The following is a 17,829-nucleotide window of genomic DNA, read 5'->3' on the forward strand; positions in this document are numbered from 1 at the left end:
TCTGGGTTTGAACTCTCAGAGCTCAGGGTGGGAGGGGTTTGTAGAGTCTTCTCCTCACAGGAACCCAGGGAATAGCTACTTTATTTGCCTATGCCACTTAGGAGCTCTGTATCCCAGATCCCCCTGAGCTGGAACCGAGGAGTCCAGCCAGCCCTTAACCCAGCACTGCAATGCTGCTAGCTGGAAGGAGCCCAGCCCTTTCGCTCGCTGAGCAGGCCGAAGTGTTAGGGATGAGAAAACCTGGGGCTGCTGCCATTCTTCCCGAGCTCCCTTCACACACAGCAATCCCCTCTGAAAGATCAGTAAGAAGCGTGCTTGTGCGCGTGCACGAGTACAGACACACACAGGTCCTGGTGACACCTTTACTGGAAACAGATGGCAGCAAAGTGGTGCCCGCAGCAGGAGCTCAGGTGGCCTGGCTAGCCCATCGAATCACTTTGGTCTCACAGCTACGCACAAGTACTCTAGACACGGCCGACAAGGTGCGTGTGTACAGACCTGCGGGGCGTGCTCTGCGGCTGGCTGGAGCTGGTAAAACCAGTGTGCAGAGTGTTGTGTACACTACCCCTGAGGCTTAATGCGATGTAGGGCTTTCTGAGGAGACGCAGCCCTGGCCTGTGCTGAGCTGTGTAGGTTTTATGCCAATCCCATGCCACCACTTTCAAGGGTTTGCTCTGAGAAGTGAAACCAGCTGTGCCCAGAGGGCTCTCTCTCTGCCAGGTGTCCTCCCTACTCAGCACTGCCCATCCATCCCAAGCGCGAGGGGCACCGAAGTCAAGGAAGGGAGAGCAAAGGGAATTCAGCATGAACCTCAAGGTCTCTCTTCCTGCTTCCACTGACATCAATGGCAAGACTCCCGCTGAGGCAGCAGGATCTGATCACAGAGGGGTTTGGGACCTGGGGCCTTCCCACAGGGAGTGCTTGGCCAGCAGAGAGGGGAGTGCAGCAGGGGATGCAGCATGCGTCATGCAAGATCCACAACAAAGCCATGGCAAGTCTAGGCACAGTCTGCAAAGCCACGCACTTCTCACCCCTCACTCCAGTTCCCTGGAGCCCCGCACAAGCAAAGGCCGCCAGCCTGGAACGAAGCTGGATTCACAGGGCTCTCATTCTGGATTCTGAAGGCTGCTGGCAGGCTCACAGACCCGAGATGTCCCCTTCTGATCCCCAAAATGCTCCCGCAAAAATTAACTAAATATCGCAGCCCTGCTCCACCCCAGGCAGCTGCAGATTGATGGACAACCTCTTGGACGGGTCTCCCAACACTTCTTCCTGCCCCTTTCCTAGATTTCAGACAGTCTGAGCACCTGTGTCCTCCAGCCAATGAATCCCACCCAGACACCCCGCATGGAGCTCAGTTATGTTTGCCTGAAGCATTTCTGTCCTCGGGAGACTAAAGTATCGTGTGCCACAGGCAGAGAGCAGCAGGGACTGAGGGGCCCTGGAATGGCAGGGACTGATGAGATGAGATGTGACAGAAGAAAAACTGAAGAAAAACCGTGCCCCACGCTGCAGAGGAAGGTGAAACCCCCCTAGGGTCCCAGCCAATCTGACTTGGGGGAAAATTCCTTCCCAAACCTGGTGATCAATTAGATCCTGAGCATGGGAGCAAGTCCCAGGCATCTAAACAGAGGAGTCTGGACCACCCGCAGGAGTCTGAAACCCTGTCCTGTTTCCAGCTGTAGCCAATCTCTGATGCTTTAGAGGAAGGCAAACCCCCTGCCACCCCCCCCAAAAAAAAACAAAAAACATCTGACCAATTGTGCAACTGGGAGGGTGATTCCTTCCTGACCCTGCAGGCACCTGTCTGAAGCCTGAGAATTGATTACAATTATTGTCTTCATGCAGAGCTGCAAGCATCACGAGCATGCTGAGGACAATGCAGGTGCCCTGTTCTCCCCAGGGCCCATAATGGAAGGGGATTCCATGACCAGTCGCTCCGCCCCCTGCCCACCTAGATGACGGAGCTCATCCCAGAAGCTGGATTACAACATGTCTGACAGAAAGCTACCTATTCTCCAAGCTATGGCGAGACCACCAGCTCCCTGGTTAACTATTCCAGTGTCTAATTCCCCTCACTGCTAGACTCTCACCCCATTTCCACTCTGCACCTCCTGTCACTCCCACACAGCTCTGGCCTGTCATGTTCAGGGCTCCTCCAGGCACCGTGGACTTTCTACTCTGGCTTTTCCTCTCACCTGAGTCCCTGGTTTTCTTTTGGAAGGCTCCATTTCTAGTTCCCTCCCACTTCCATGCGGCCCTCACCCACGGGACTAAGATTCACCACTGCTCTCCAGGAGCCAGTCCCTACAGATAGATTTCGTGGTCAAAGCCTCAGGAATCTGCTAACCAGTATTTTCCAGGCACCCTGAGCCCTTCCTTTGAGAGTCCTAGAGATTTTTAGGTCACCCAGGAGACATAAATTCTGCCACAGATTTCTCTATTAAATTCTATCAGATGGTTTAAACACCGCAGCAGGACACCCTTCTCTGTTAGACTCTACGTTTCTAGAACAATTGCCCTAAAAGTCCCATTAAATGGAACGGAGCCCGATTGGTTTCACCCCCAATCAATGGGGCGGGACTATTCCATGGGGGCTGCATTGCTTTGCCGCTTTTGGCTCAGGTGCTTTGGCCACCACTTGCCCTCTGCCAATCCTGGTGCTAGGAGGCAGGGCTGATTTGACTGCCCCATTGTGGACACTGTGAACCCAGGGTGAAGATGCTCACACCAGTGCACTATTCCTATAGGGCAGGGGGATAAGCTGTCTTGGCACAGGGTGTCTCTAGACCCCTGTCGCTGTGTCCACACTAGGGGCTGCACAACGTAGCTATTTCAGTGTTAAAAAAAAATCACCCCCAAGAGAAGCAATGGAGAGCAGCCCTTAGAGCCAGGCCCCAGGAAGTCAGTGGGGACACAGGGGTTCCCCCACCGGGTTTGCAAGGTCAGATCCCAGCCGAGCAGCGAGTCCCAGGAGCAGGGAGAAAGTGGGTGCATGCAGGACTCAGCGCTGAGTCCTTGGGGGCAGACCAAGCGGGGGCTCTGAGGCACAAATGGGATCAGCCCTAGCAACCCCCTCCCCACTTCACTTCCTCGCATCTCCCTCAGCAGGACAGAAATAGAGTGGATGTCCCTATAAATAGCCCCGAGGGAGAGGCCAAGGAGGAAGGGGACAGTGAGAAGGCCTGGCCAGGCGCCACTATGGGTCCTGCGCCACCAGAGCTCCTCCCCATTCCCGGGACAAGAGGGGACCATGGAGACCCAGGGATGCAGCCCCTGTGTCCTGGGATCTCTCATGGGCCAGCAGCCCCCTCTCCAGGTGCTGGCGGGGAGAGGCCCCTAAGGCAGGAGTCAGTGCCCTGCTGGAGGAGCAGCACTAGCTCAGACATTCTTGCGCCCCCTCGGCACTTCTCACCCTTCCTCAGCACTTGACGGGCACGTAACCTGGTTCCTCTAGCCCTGAGAACATCACCCGCCGGCCCTGAGCAGGTGCTGGTGGCTCCTCAGCACCAGGGGATTCCCGCAGGTCTGGAGGCTCACCGCTGGCGCAGCCTGTGCCAGGACAGTCACCCGGCAGGCTCATCCGCACGGGGTGTTTGTCAATTCCCCCCCACAGCCACTGCCATGCGCGCTTGCCCCAGTGAGGGTAGCCAACTCCCCCACCCCCTGCGCTTGCCCCTGCGAGGGTTCTAGCCAGCACTAACCCAGGCGTGTGGGGCCTGGTATAACTATTTGCTCCCAGCTCTACTGGTCAGCACGTATGCCACCTCAATCTGTCACAGCTCTGAGCACCTCATCAGTCACCTGCCACGGGGTGGGGGTCAGGGAGGTATGGTTAATGAGGTGTGAGCTCTGCAATTCGGTTGTCACAATGCCCCGCCTCCAAGGAACACTGTGGGGGTGGGAGGGGGTGGACGTGGATGGCATTTGTCAGACAGCAGCTAGCTAGGGGCCAGCATGACAGACTGAGCTTCCAAGCCGGGTCAGAGCAGAGCCCAGTGCCCCCTGTCCACCCCCCAACCCCTTTCCAGCTGGCCTCTGGCTAGTGGGTGGCTGGTAACATTTCCCAGGCCTGGCCCAGATGCCTGCCCATTCTCCAGGCACCATCCAGCTCACTGCAAGGTTCTGGGGTACACCCAGGTCTAGCAACCCAGCAGAACTGACTGGGAAGCGGGCATTAACACCCCCACCCCCACCCCAGTTTTCTGGGCAGGCAGTGGCTGGGCAGGAATACATGGGAGTAGCCAAGGCAGCAACAAAGCAAGGTTTGTCCTTTCAATTCCTTAAGCATTCCTCAGCCTGTCACAATAGCAGAGAAAGGAGAAAGTGCTAACCCAGGGAGGAGGCAGCCGCCAGCAGGACAAACAGCCATTGATCGACTGGCAGTGGGTGGCCTTCCCAAGTGCCCCCACAGCCTGCCTACGTCAAGGGCCCCAGCCTCCAGCCCCTGCGGATCCTGCGCTGAGGCACTGGGAACCGGATGCAGCCGCAGGGGTGGGGCATTGCGAATGACATCGCCCTCCAGCTGGCCCTGGCCTGAATCTCGTCCAGCAGCACAGCACCTCTGGGAGCCACACAGCGAGGGGTGAACCCACCAAGCCCCAGGCAGGGGGTGGCTTGGGGAGATTCCTCTATGTAATGACTTGGCTTCCAATTAGTCCTTTCCAGTTCTCCCCGAGCCTCCCAGGAAACCAGACGTATCCTTCCCTGACAGGAACAAGCGGGGTTTTGTCTGCTATCAGCCTCAGTCCACGAGGCCAGTGGGCGCTTTGCCACCAACTCAGCGTGCATGCGGTCAGCCCCAGCCATCATTGGCTTGCAAAAATCCACGTGACCAAGCGCCCCGAGGTTAGTGTCTGCATGAAACGGGCCGTGGGCAGCACCAGGGGATTAAACCCAGTCCCGAGAGGACACAGCAGCTGTACATTCAGCCCAGTGACACTCATGGACCCCTGCTCTGCAGAGACCAAGGCCTGAATATCTCGGAGTGGGTCCCTCCAGGGCCTATTGGCCTGGCAGCAGGGACGGGGGCTGCCTATCCTGGTCCCCAGGGACATCAATCCAAACCCCTGGATTACAACTATTGTAAATACCCAAGCACGAGGCTGAACTTGAGAACAATAGGGCTCAGGAGCGAAGCCCTGGCCCAGAGAGCAGGCACTGCCAGGTATGACTGCTGGCAAAGCCCGGCTGGTCCATGGCACGCAGAGCGGCCAGCACTGACTGCAAGGAGGTATCCTAAGGCTCTGCATGCCCTGCCTGTCAAAAGGCCACAAGCCTGCGCTCAGACCAGTGTCACCACGCTAACCAGAGATCACCCTGCAGGCAAAAGCCACCACCATGAGCACCAGCCAGATCCCGCAGGGACAGCCAAGGTTTGCTGGCCCAGCTCTGGGCTGCGTCCCCTTCTCTACAGGCACTCGGCCCAGCATCTCCCCCACAGGGCCGTTCAGCAGGATGCAAATACCAGAGCGGGGGGGGGGGGGGGGCATCCCTAAACAAGCCAGCAGCCCCCCATCACCCCCACCCCCTTTCCGGCACTGCCCCTCCGCCCACTGGCACTCACATGTCCGGTGCCAAGGCAGAGCGAGCGTGCAGGGAGCACGCAGCCAGCCACTCGCCTTCCCTTTGTTCCACTCCCATGGACAGAAGGAAAACACTGAAGTCTTAAAGGCACACGGGAGCCCACCCCCTTCGCCTTCTCCATGGAAACTGGCTCCAGCCATGTGATTCAGACAGGAAACTACAGGGATATCAGCTGCAAAGAGCTGGGAACTCCTCCCCCAGCCCCCACTGATAGGGAGAGCGCCCAGCGCTGCGAGGCTGGCACTGAGAGAAGGGGGCAAGCCAGGAACCTGGCAACGAGTCTGGGCTTAGCCCGGCCGAGTGCCACTCAGAGCCTGCATTCGGTGGGCGACTGCAATGAGGAGACTGGTACCACAGTGCTCACTGGGCCCTGGGGAGACATGCCAGAATCAGGCCCGTGTCCTGCAAGGCTTGGGGGGGGGGGGAGCCCCCACCAGAGGGCACTACTGGCAAGAGCCAATTGCTCAAGCCCCCCCGGACCCACACAGAAGAGACTCCAGTCACACTGGGTCACAAGGGAAAGGTGTTTGGGGCCAGCAAGACTGACAAAGGCCCAGTGTGGAGCACTGAGGGGTGGGGGCTGCCGGTCAGGACTCAGCCTGGGTGGGTCTCCAGGACCGGAACAGCAGGGCCCAGTGGGATGCTTTCCTGAAGTTCCTGCTTGCTCAGTTCTGCCCCACTGAGCCCAGCTCTGTCCCTGTGGTCAGTGCAGGCAGCTCCAGCTATGGTTCCCTTCTGGCTGGGGGCAGCCTTCCCCAGGAGCCCTCAAGAGCTTTCAGGCCTCACATGACAGAGGTGACCTCTCTTGCACCAGTCAGCATGAGTAGCCAACAGGAACGGCAGACATGGGGTAATGGTGCCAGCCATTCCCCGCTCCCCCAAGCTCTGTACAACTCAGGCTTCACTGAGGACACAAGACAGGTGAAAGTAGCATGGACTAGTGCACAGGATCCCTGGGTCCCATTCCCAGCTCTGCCACTGACTGGCTGGGATCTTGAGCGGTCCCTTGCCCTCTCTGTGGTCATCTGTAAAGCAGGGCGGATAACACTAGCCCCCAAACTGGACTATTCCACACACCCATCCAGGGGTCACCCAGTGTAATTAAGAGGCAGCAGGTCTAGAACCAACAAATGGAAGTTCTTCACACAGCACACAGCCAACCTGTGGAACTCACTGCCGGGGCATGTTGTGAAGGCCATAAGCATAACTGCATTAAAAAAATAACTAGATATGTTCATGGAGGGTAAGTCCATCAATGGCTATTAGACACAATGGGCAGGGACGCCACCCTGTGTTCTGGGTGTCCTAACCTATGACGGCCAGAAGCTGGGAATGGGCAACAGGGGATGGATCACTTGATGATTCCCTGTTCTGTTCATTCCCTCTGGGGCACCTGGCACTGGCCACTGTTGAAAGACAGGATACTGAGCTAGATGGATCACTGGTCTGACCCAGTGTGGCTGTTCTTATGTTCTTATCCACCCTATGAGACAGCGCCATCCCGTGGCTGACCCCGCGTGGGGCAGGGCCATCAAAGGGCAGCCTTGCTCTGGATGGAGCTGGCAGCATTTCGATTGCGTCTCACACCTCGGCAGATGGTCCCAGGATCATGTGAGTCCCAGCAGAAGGGTATTACCACTGAATCCAGGCCCTACACCACCCACTCTCCCCAGGGCCAATGCCACTGGACTCTGAGCTCAGGGGAAACGTGTCTCTCACACGCATGCCACGAACTGACAAACCCAGTGTGGAAATCAGAGCCTGGGTAGCGCCAGGCACAGCCCCTAGGGCATGAGTGCACAGATGGGCTGCACTGGCTGCTCCCCAGGAGCCCCAAGGAAGTACCTGCTGGCACGTGAGGGAGCAGATTGCAGCCATCCTTGTCTCTAACATGGGTGTGTCGGCCATGAAATGACCCACCCCAGCCTGAGTCACCTCTCGCTGGGCCCTTACCCTGGGCAGCTACGTCCATCCCCCTGTGGGTAGCGAGCCCCCTTTGTGGACAGCAGTGAGAACACCTTGACACTAACACTCAGCTTGTCCAGACAGGTTCCCATCCAAAGGTCTCAAAAGCACCTTGCTGCAGCAGGAGAGTACAATTAAACACATTTCACTGATAAGGAAACTGAGGCCCGGGGAGGGGAAGTGACACACCCAAGGCCACCTTAGTGAGCCAGCGGCCGAGGCAGGAACAGAACCCAGAAGTCCAGACTCCCAGTCATGTGCTCTAACCACTAGACCTTGCTGCCTCCCCTGGTGATTTGAAGAGCTTCATTCTGGAGGGTGGGAGCCGGAGGCTTGAGCTCAAAGTTGCCTCCCCATAAAGACAGCGCCTCCTAGTGGGGAGTCAGCTCCAGACAATGCGGCCAGAAGCAGCAAGGGCATGTGCAGGAGGGGCAGCCCTGCTCACTCAGGGCCCAAGCCAAGACACACCAGCTACAATTGTTCCGGGGTCTCCCTGACTTCCAGGATGCAGCAGGCGAGTGCAATTAAACCTGCAGCCTGCAGGTACAATATGCTCCATACAGAGGGCATCTGCAGCCAGGCCTAGGCTCAGAGAGAGAATTCCCACATTCCAAGAGTCTGCCCTTCAGCCCCACTGCACTCGAGGATGGAGATGTAACTGCATCCCGGTGTACAAGCTCCGTGCGAGGTCGAGGATGGAGATGTAACTGCATCCCGGTGTACAAGCTCCGTGCGAGGTGCTGCAAGGGAAGTTGCATCTCCCTCCAGCACAGAGCAGGGAGGCGGCCCCTTTCCAGCTAATCAAGGAAAACAATGAAGGGTTTAGTTCATTCTTGCCCCCACCCACAAACCCTCTTGTACCAAGGCTGCAAACCAGCCCCACACTAGCCACATTATGCCAGCCACCTCTCCCCACCCACCCCAGGAGAGAACTGGAGTCAGAGGAGCTCACGGGCAAGAGGCTCTGCATGCCGGGAGCACAGTCTGGGCCGTTGCCCTCGCAGTTTGCAGCTGTACGTAGTTTTCTTATCCAGGGGTGCTGTGCGCAGCTCTGCTCAGCGCTTGCGTCACGAGCTACAGGTCACCGCCCAGCCGGCTTCAAAGAGCAAATGAATCTCGTGCTGTCAGACTAGCCCAAGGCACCCCAGGCTGGGGCAGTCACTCCACAGCTCCCGAGCAGCAGCCAGCACTCTCAGCCTGACACAGCAGAGGCCGGTACCACCTCAGCCCCAGCCCACCCTGCTGTCAGGAACAATCCTGTGGTGACCCTGGGGGACAGGCTGGCTGATCTAACAGGGCTCTGTCAGCTCCAGGTTCAAGGACTCAACCACTCTAGAGTTCAGCAGGGAATTGCCACGGCCAGCTTTTGAGCAGGCAAGAACTGGCTATGCTGGGTACTGACCCAAGCTCCTGCTCCGTGCTCTGGGGAGACCTGTACTTGGTCCCCAGTTCCCATGCCTGTCACAGGCCGGCAGAGCTGTGGATGCACCGGCGTGAGGGTAGCACATCTCCAACCATCAATGAAGCAGAGCTTACTGGCATGGCTGCACCCATCCTTCCCAGCTCAGAGGTCTGCAAAGCTCCCCCACTCTCACATCTGGCCTAGATTTTGCAGGATCGCCCTAGTTTGAAATGGGCCACGCCTGTCCCAGACCCCTGTGGACCGTCCCATCGTTCAAAGGAGAGGCAGCAATGGTCTGATGCAAGAACACTAATCCCACTTTATGTTCAGGGTTTGCAAAATTGCAATGAAGTAAGCAGGGCAATGAAGTGGAACAACAAACAATGCCGTGTGCTGAGGCACTGCTCCTGCAAGTCTCACAGGGCGTCCCACTCCTTACCGGAGCAGTATGCCCAACCACGAGCCACTGACGCACCCAGGCGAAGGGACTGCTCCAGGGTCACAGAGGGAGTCTGTGACAAAGCCAGGAAGAGAACCCACAAGTCCCAGCTCCCAACCCCTCTACACACTGCATCATGCGACCTCTCAAATACATAGAATAAGCCATTCTGGCCTAGAAGATGCAGTTGGATCACAAAAAACCTGAACAGCGTAGAGAAGAAAGAAGAGAACAGGCCCTCTTAGCATGATCACTAGGGAATTAAACTGAAATAGACACCAAAGCAGAAGCACACAGAGATGCCACAAAACACACCCAAACAACCCCCATCCGGTCACTTTTCTCCCGAACACTCCTTCCAGCTTCCCCCAGTTACATCTGAGCACAAGGCTCGAACTGGCAGTTCCATGTCTCTCTTTACTCTCCTGGTCTGGGAGGTTCTGGGCAGAAGAAGGGCAGGAAGGGCAGCAAGGGCGCAAGTCAGGCCATTACACCATCCGGTCTTCCCCAGCCTGGAGGTCTGCAAAGCACCTGGGGCAGTTACCCTGCCGCTCTTCCCACCAGCTGTATGCTCTGGGTGCTGTCACTGAACATACTGACGGGGGAGGCTCCAGGGGACGCGCCCTGTTCTGTCTGATGGCAGCTGGATCCCGTGGTAGCCGTACATACTGCCGGACCCGGGGACTTGCATCATGCACCCTTCAGCACCGTACTAAAGCCTTACGAGTCAGCAGACCCCCAGACTGCAATCAGCTAGACGGCCAGACCTTGGATTTCCAGGGCAGAATAACCCTCCGTCTGGCCCAAGCTAAACGTACTGACTTCAGGTGTCCTCTCTGGATGGTACACCCAGGCCGGGGCAGGAGGAGGATGAGGAGTGGAGTGGCACTCTGCCCACAAAGTGAACCCGCTGACTAGTGACACTACCCTCAATAGGGAGCAGGTATTCACAATACAATCACATGCCCTCTCCGGCTATGCTGGGCTCCTTGGACCTGGCTCCCCTTCGGTGGGGCTCAAATACCCTGCTGGCTTCCCCTCAGCACAGGAAGTACGTACTGCCTGCTCCATGCCCAGGCTGCACCTCCCATGCCTACACTGCTACACGTAGCGGCATCACATCCCACTGCCAAAGCCTTTAGCTGCCATACGTAGCTACACACTGCAGCGAGTGCGGACAAAGCCTGTGGCATGCAGCTACACATGGCCTACAGCCACCGCAAGCAAAGACAAGGTCTTTGGCAGCTCCCCACCTCTAGCTTTGAGAGGCCCCAGGACAGCATCGTCAGCGCAGGCTCAGCAGCGTGTACCGCCATTGCACCGGGATGGGCTGCTCTCTTGGGAGAACTCCCAGGTGGCAACTTCACAACGAATGGGCCATAGGTGAGAAACAAGGCCCTGCGGCCGAGGGGCTAGGTGGAGAGGAAGTGGGGAGTAGCTACGCTACTGGGCAGTTCCCCACCCGCCACTCTGGCCCCCCTCTCCGCACCCAGGGAGCCTCACCATGCACTTTTGCTAGTAAACATTAACTCCACAAAGGTCTCTGCTCAGCACTGTCTGGGCCAGGGGCACAGCCTGCTCCAAGCTCCCTGGAGCCCTCTCCACTCAAGCTCCACCCATCAAATAGGGAAAACCCTTCCAAATGAAGGGAGGTTTGGATTCGCCTGCCAGTAGCTCCACAGCAAATCCCCGGCATGCACACTCGAGGGGAGGGGAATAAATTCTCCATGCAACAGCATTTCCCATTTAGCTTGAGGACTGACATCGGATGGCACTAAGGGGTTAACGCTGACAGGCCAGAACGCGCTGTGGGCATGTCAGGATCTAAGCCCTGAGTGGCGCTGCCCAGCAGACCCTGCTGCGGAGCAGAGAGAGTCACAGAGCCCGGTTAGGAAGCTAACACAATGAAATACCACGCACCCCTCTTCCCCAGTGCAGTGACCAGCCCCCACAGAGACACGGCCCACACCTTTGTAACGTCTGGCTTCAGGAGGGTGCCTAGACGTGAGCAGAGGTGCCCCTGCTCCACCAGCCCTGAATCCGGCCCCTAACGAGGCACGAGCCCAGGGGCTGCACCTGCAGGGTCTCTGCTGCCACGAAGAGCCAGGGCCGTCTGCAGGCCAACTTCATGGGGGGAGGCGAGCACAGCAGAGGCACAGCCCTCCATCCAAGAGCCACCTGTGTCTCCCTGGAGAGGCTTAGTAATTGCCTGTCAGTCACAGGACGCAAAAGCTGCCAGCCATCAGCTGTGTCTGCTCTGCCAGGAGAGAAGACAAAGGCTGCTCATGGCCCCCACGCCACCCCTCAGACAGCTGCTGATGGCTGCATGGGGCCACACTGAGCCTGTCCCTGGGGGCGCCTGAGGCGGCCCCCGGTCCCAGCAGGGCGGCAGAGGCTAGAACCATTTTGCTCATTCCTTCCGCTCTCTTTGGCGAGAAGCACACGGCCCTGGCTCGGGGCCTTTCCACTCCACGTCACCCCTTGGAACGGCCGTGCTCCCGGCACTCCCTGCCCGCAGCTGCGGCCCCGCAGAGCTCCTGGCCAGGGCCTCTGCCGCACTGCCCACAGGCCAGCCTGGGGCGGGGGGCCAGGCCCGCTCCCGGCAAGCTCCACCAGCTGCCCTTCAGTGGGAGCTGGGAGGGCAGCGATAGCATGGGGGGGCCTCAAGCTCGCAGAGCGCCTGGGAGTCCTGCACGAAGCCTCCCCCCACCTGCAACACCGACCTACCCCCGACAAGGAGCAAGCAGTGAACGAGTGTCCCCCTCCACCCCTGCTCCTCTCCTCTTTCCCTCCCCTCCCCCTGCTCGTAGCTGCTTTTCATTTACTTGGCAACTCAGCAGGGCTGAGACTCATACCCACTCAGCCTGCCAAAGGTACCGCTGTCCTCACAAGGCCTGCTAGTGCCTCTCACGCAGGGTCCACCAGCCCCTCCCCAGCCCAGTGCAGCTCTGCCAGCTTCACAGCAAAGCACGAATCCAGCTCGGCAGGTCCTGCCGTCGTCCCTGGTTCAAACCCTCTGGTGTGGTTTCAATGCAGGTTGGCAGCTCAAGCCTGCCGCAGGAGCACAGAAGAGGGAAGGGAGAGCATTTAGCTGCTACAGAACAGCTTCTCCTGCCTGGGAACTCGGTCCTGAGGGGCCCTCGGTACAGCCCTGCGTCAGAGGGACCCCACCCCCAGCTCAGTAGCAAAATGCACGGATGGGCCCTGTGCTCATCACCTGCAATGGGCATGCAGGGCTGCCAGCATGCACAGGGCCGTGCGGACAAAGCAACGGGCAGGACCCCGCCCTATGGAGCTGAACCTGGACAGACAAAAGTGCAAACAATAGGAGACCTGGGTAGGTAAAGGAGCTGGAGGGCAGGACAGAGTCAGAAACTGCCAGTTCAATCCACTTGGCCCAAAAGCCACCGGGGAGCCTGGCCCTGGTCACTATCCAAGGGGGTGAGATTCCAGGCTGCAACCCTCAGAAGTCCAGTCCCCCTCCAGAACGACTCCGATCTCAGCTAAGCCCGGGCACAGAGCCCCAGCACCACCAGCTGCCACCTCCGCGCCCTCAGCCTGGGGCCATGGGCAGCTGAGCTGTCCCCAGCCATTCAGCCCTGGTTTTCGGTCCCTGTGCCACACTGGCTCCCGCTGTGATGAGCCAGCCCTGCTCCATGCTCTGCGGGTCCATCAGGGACCAGGGCAGGCTGCCCCATGAGTCAGAGCTAACTGCAGACAACGCATCACTGGCAGAGGTTTCTAACCCATGCCAGTCACCTCCACCTGCCGGTCCCAAGGAGAGACTCAGGCGCTGCCCCGCATACTTGTCAGAAAGACAACACCCACGCGCTACTTAATTCACATTACCGGCCCAAGACCAGCCCAAAGCAATGTAAACCCAGCCTTCCCTACTGGGCCCCACATGTGCCAGGTAGTTGTACGCATCACTTAGGCTGCGACACCTAGGCCCTAGACAGGGAGAGTCGAGGATGGAGGTGGAGCCCTGGCTTTCATGGGCTAATGCCAACCATCAGTGTGAGTGATGGTGCAAGGGCTGGGCTAGCAGAACTCAAGTCAGCAGACCCTAGGTTTGCTAACCTAGGGCTCCAGCATCCACACTGCATTGTGCATCCGAGTCCAGCCCTCAACTCCCACACTTCCTAGCGCTGCTCGGGCCCTGTGCTCATAGTGCAGCATGGGGCAACTCGACTGTCCAGAGGTCACAGAGAGTTGGCCCGTGAGATTTTGGGATACTATTGGTGGATTCCCAATGCATGCTCCAAAGCAACAGGGCTTGAACCCTGGGTCCCAGCTTGCCAGAGGCTCAGACCCTCCATCCCCATGGGGCGCTAGGGCTCTGAGTCAGCACAACATGTGTGTAGACGGAGGGGGTTAGGCCTGAGCTGGAGTTCAAACCTGGCCCTACCCTTCAGCCCAGACACACCTGGGTCCCAGCCACACTAGGAAACTGGCCTGGAGCTGATAAGAATCATAGAATATCAGGGTTAGAAGGGACCTCAGGAGGTCATCTAGTCCAACCCCCTGCTCAAAGGAGGACCAATCCCCAAATAAATCATCCCAGCCAGGGCTTTGTCAAGCCTCACCTTAAAAACTTTTAAGGAAGAAGATTCCACCACCTCCTAGTGAAAAAGGTTTTCCTAATATCCAACCTAAACCTCCCCCACTGCAACTTGAGACCTTTACTCCTTGTTCTGTCATCAGCTACCACTGAGAATAGTCTAGATCCATCCTCTTTGGAACCGCCTTTCAGGTACTTGAAAGCAGCTATCAAATCCCCCCTCATTCTTCTCTTCCATAGACTAAACATCCCCAATTCCCTCAGCCTCTCCTCATAAGTCATGTGTTCCAGTCCCCTCATCATTTTTGTTGCCCTCCGCTGGACTCTTTCCAATTTTTCCACATCCTTCTTGTAGTGTGGGGCCCAAAACTGGACACAGTACTCCAGAGGAGGCCTCACCAATGTCGAATAGAGGGGAACGATCACCTCCCTCGATCTGCTGGCAATGCCCCTACTTATACAGCCCAAAATACCATTAGCCTTCTTGGCAACAAGGGCACACTGTTGACTCATATCCAGCTTCTCGTCGACTGTAACCCCTAGGTCCTTTTCTGCAGAACTGCTGCCGAGCCATTCGGTCCCTAGTCTGTAGCGGTGCATGGGATTCTTCCGTCCTAAGTGCAGGACTCTGCACTTGTCCTTGTTGAACCTCATCAGATTTCTTTTGGCCCAATCCTCTAATTTCTCTAGGTCCCTCTATATCCTATCCCTACCCTCCAGCGTATCTACCTCTCCTCCCACTTTAGTGTCATCTGCAAACTTGCTGAGGGAGCAATTCATGCCATCCTCCAGATCATTAATGAAGATACTGGACAAAACCTGCCCCAGGACCGACCCTTGGGGCACTCCACTTGATACCAGCTGCCAACTAGACATGGAGCCATTGATCACTACCCGTTGAGCCCGACAATCTAGCCAGCTTTCTATCCACCTTATAGTCCATTCATCCAGCCCATACTTCTTTAACTTGCTGGCAAGAATACTGTGGGAGACTGTCAAAAGCTTTGCTAAAGTCAAGGAATAACACGTCCACTGCTTTCCCCTCATCCACAGAGTCAGTTATCTCACACAGAAGACAATTAGGTTAGTCAGGTATGACTTGCCCTTGGTGAATCCATGCTGACTGTTCCTGATCACTTCCCTCTCCTCTAAGTGCTTCAGGATTGATTCCTTGAGGACATGCTCCATGATTTTTCCAGGGACTGAGGTGAGGCTGACTGGCCTGTAGTTCCCAGGATCCTCCTCCTTCCCTTTTTTAAAGATGGCCACTACATTAGCCTTTTTCCAGTTGTCCGGGACCTCCCCCGATCGCCATGAGTTTTCAAAGATAATGGCCAATGGCTCTGCAATCACATCCGCCAACTCCTTTAGCACTCTCGGATGCAACGCATCCGGCCCCATGGACTTGTGCATGTCCAGCTTTTCTAAATAGTCCCGAACCACTTCTTTCTTCACAGAGGGCTGGTCACCTCCTCCCCATGCTGTGCTGCCCAGTGCAGTAGTCTGGGAGCTGACCTTGTTCGTGAAGACAGAGGCAAAAAAAGCATTGAGTACATTAGCTTTTTCCACATCCTCTGTCACTAGGTTGCCTCCCTCATTCAGTAAGGGGGCCACACTTTCCTTGACTTTCTTCTTGTTGCTAACATACCTGAAGAAACCCTTCTTGTTACTCTTAACATCTCTTGCTAGCTGCAACTCCAGGTGTGATTTGGCCTTCCTGATTTCACTCCTGCTTGCCCGAGCAATATTTTTATACTCTTCCCTGGTCATTTGGTTGCCCACAGGCCCTTCTGAGCTGCCACTGAAAACTATTCAACCACTTGGTGTGGACACGACAAACCCATGCTCGGTACTGGTCCCAGAGCCTGGCCCATCTCAGCAAGTCCCCAGCCCACGTTCTGCCCCACCCCAGCCCTTTGCAACACCACTTCGGGAGGCTGCTGCCGACAATCACCGACAGCAACGACAGGTTCTAGCATAGGCAGGGCCTAGAAGAGAGGGTGAGATAAGCCCAGAAGACCCAGGCTCCCAGCCGCCTCGCTTCATAAGCCAAGAGACATCTCCTAGGCTGAGCTCTGCTCCTCCGAGCCTCGAGGCCCTGGGGTAAATCCACGAGCAGCAGCTTCCAAGCCTGCACTGAAGGGGGCAGAAACACTGAAGCCAGAGCTCTGGCCTCAGTCATGCACTATGAGTCAGTCAGCCACTGGACTTCCACCCTCGCCTGGCAGGGACGAGCCCCAGGGCTGCACAGTCAGACAGCGCCATGCTTCTAGGCACGGTCCGGCTGCCCTCCACTCCCACTTCTTCTTTCTATGTTTACAGCCCAACAGGGAAAGGGCCTGTCAGCACCCAAGGCAGCTTAGAGCAGCCACAGACTTTTACAGCTGCCACAGGCACTCGGCACTAACCCCCCTGTGGGCAGAACACGCCCAGGCGACTGCTCTGCAACGGGAATCCGGGGCAGGCAGGGGCTGAACTGGATGGAGCCAGAAAATTGAAAACACAGGAAAATTGGATTCAGGCTACAGAGCAGGCTGTGTACTGCGGTAGCACCAAGGAGCCCCAGTCCCAGACCCCTTTGGGCTAGGCCAGGGGTGGGCAAACTATAGCCTGTGTCCGGCTCATCAGACTTTTTAATCTGGCCCTTGAGCTTCTACCGGGGAGCAGGGTCGGGGGCTTGTCCCACTCCGGTGCTCCAGCCAGGGAGCAGGGATGGGGGTTTGCCCCACTCCGCGCATGCCGTGGGTCTGTGTGGCTCCCGGAAGCAGTAGCATGTCCCTCCACCGGTTTCTACACATAGGCGCAGCCAGGGGGCTCCTCACGCTGCCCCTGCCCCAAGTCCTGGCTCTGCAGCTCCCATTGGCCAGGAACCGCAGCCAATGGGAGCTGCAGGGGCGGCGCCTGCAGACGGGGCAGCACGCAGAGCTGCCTGGCCGGCGCCGCACCTCCAAGTAGGAGTCGGGGGGGGGGGGGGAACATGCTGCTGCTTCCAGGAACTGCTTTGAGGTAAGCACCACCCTTCACCGTTCATCGCCTCCCAAGCCCCAAACCCTGCCCAAGCTCTGATCCCCCTCCCACCCTCTGAACCTCTCAGTCCCAGCCCGGAGCACCCTCCTGCACCCCAAACTCTTCATCCCCAGCCCCACCCTAGAGCCCACGCCCCAGCCAGAGCCCTTACCATCACCCCCTGCACCCCAACATCAGCCCAGAGTCCCCTCCCACACCCTGAAACCCTCATTTCTGGCCCCACCTTGGAACCCACACCCCCATCGCAGAGCCCCCTCCCATACTCCAAACTCCTCTGCTCCACTCCCAACCCCCTCCTGCACCCCAAACCCCGCATCCCTGACCCCACCCTAGAGCCCACACCTCCAGCTGGAGTCCTGACCCCCTCCCACAACCCAACTCCCTACACCAGCCTGGAGCCCCCTCCCATACACATAACTCCTAATTTCTGGCCCCATCCCAGAGCCTGCACCCCCAGTCAGAGCCCTCACCCCAACCCCCAATTTTGTGAACATTCATGGCCCACCATACAATTTCCATACCCAGATGTGGCCCTCAGGCCAAAATGTAAGCTCATGGAGCAGGTCCTCAAAGAATCAATCCTGAAGCACTTGCATGAGAGGAAGGTGATCAGGAACAGCCAGCATGGATTCACCAAGGGAAGGTCATGCCTGACTAATCTAATCGCCTTTTATGATGAGATTACTGGTTCTGTGGATGAAGGGAAAGCAGTGGATGTATTGTTTCTTGACTTTAGCAAAGCTTTTGACACGGTCTCCCACAGTATTCTTGTCAGCAAGTTAAGGAAGTATGGGCTGGATGAATGCACTATAAGGTGGGTAGAAAGCTGGCTAGATTGTCGGGCTCAAC

At 57.4% G+C, this 17,829-nt stretch overlaps 1 protein-coding gene across 10 annotated transcripts in view; it reads right to left on the reverse strand.

Annotated features, from left to right (window-relative positions):
- RIPOR1 (RHO family interacting cell polarization regulator 1) overlaps positions 1 to 17,829 on the reverse strand; it is a 118,238-nt gene that overhangs the window by 66,807 nt on the left and 33,602 nt on the right. For 3 of the 10 annotated variants that reach the window (XM_073307143.2, XM_073307137.2, XM_073307134.2), the window contains exon 1: positions 5,567 to 5,741. The exons of 3 other annotated variants lie outside the window; for them this stretch is intronic. In XM_073307143.2, the coding sequence (XP_073163244.2) occupies positions 5,567 to 5,726 (160 nt within the window). In that variant the 5' untranslated portion in view covers positions 5,727 to 5,741. Of the gene's footprint in view, positions 1 to 5,566; positions 5,782 to 17,829 lie in introns of those variants that run through there. 4 more of the 10 variants (XM_073307133.2, XM_073307132.2, XM_073307135.2 and 1 more) reach the window with 3 other exon arrangements.

The sequence above is a fragment of the Lepidochelys kempii genome, chromosome 12 (assembly GCF_965140285.1).
Source record: "Lepidochelys kempii isolate rLepKem1 chromosome 12, rLepKem1.hap1, whole genome shotgun sequence".
In the NCBI taxonomy this organism is placed as follows: Eukaryota; Metazoa; Chordata; order Testudines; family Cheloniidae; genus Lepidochelys; species Lepidochelys kempii.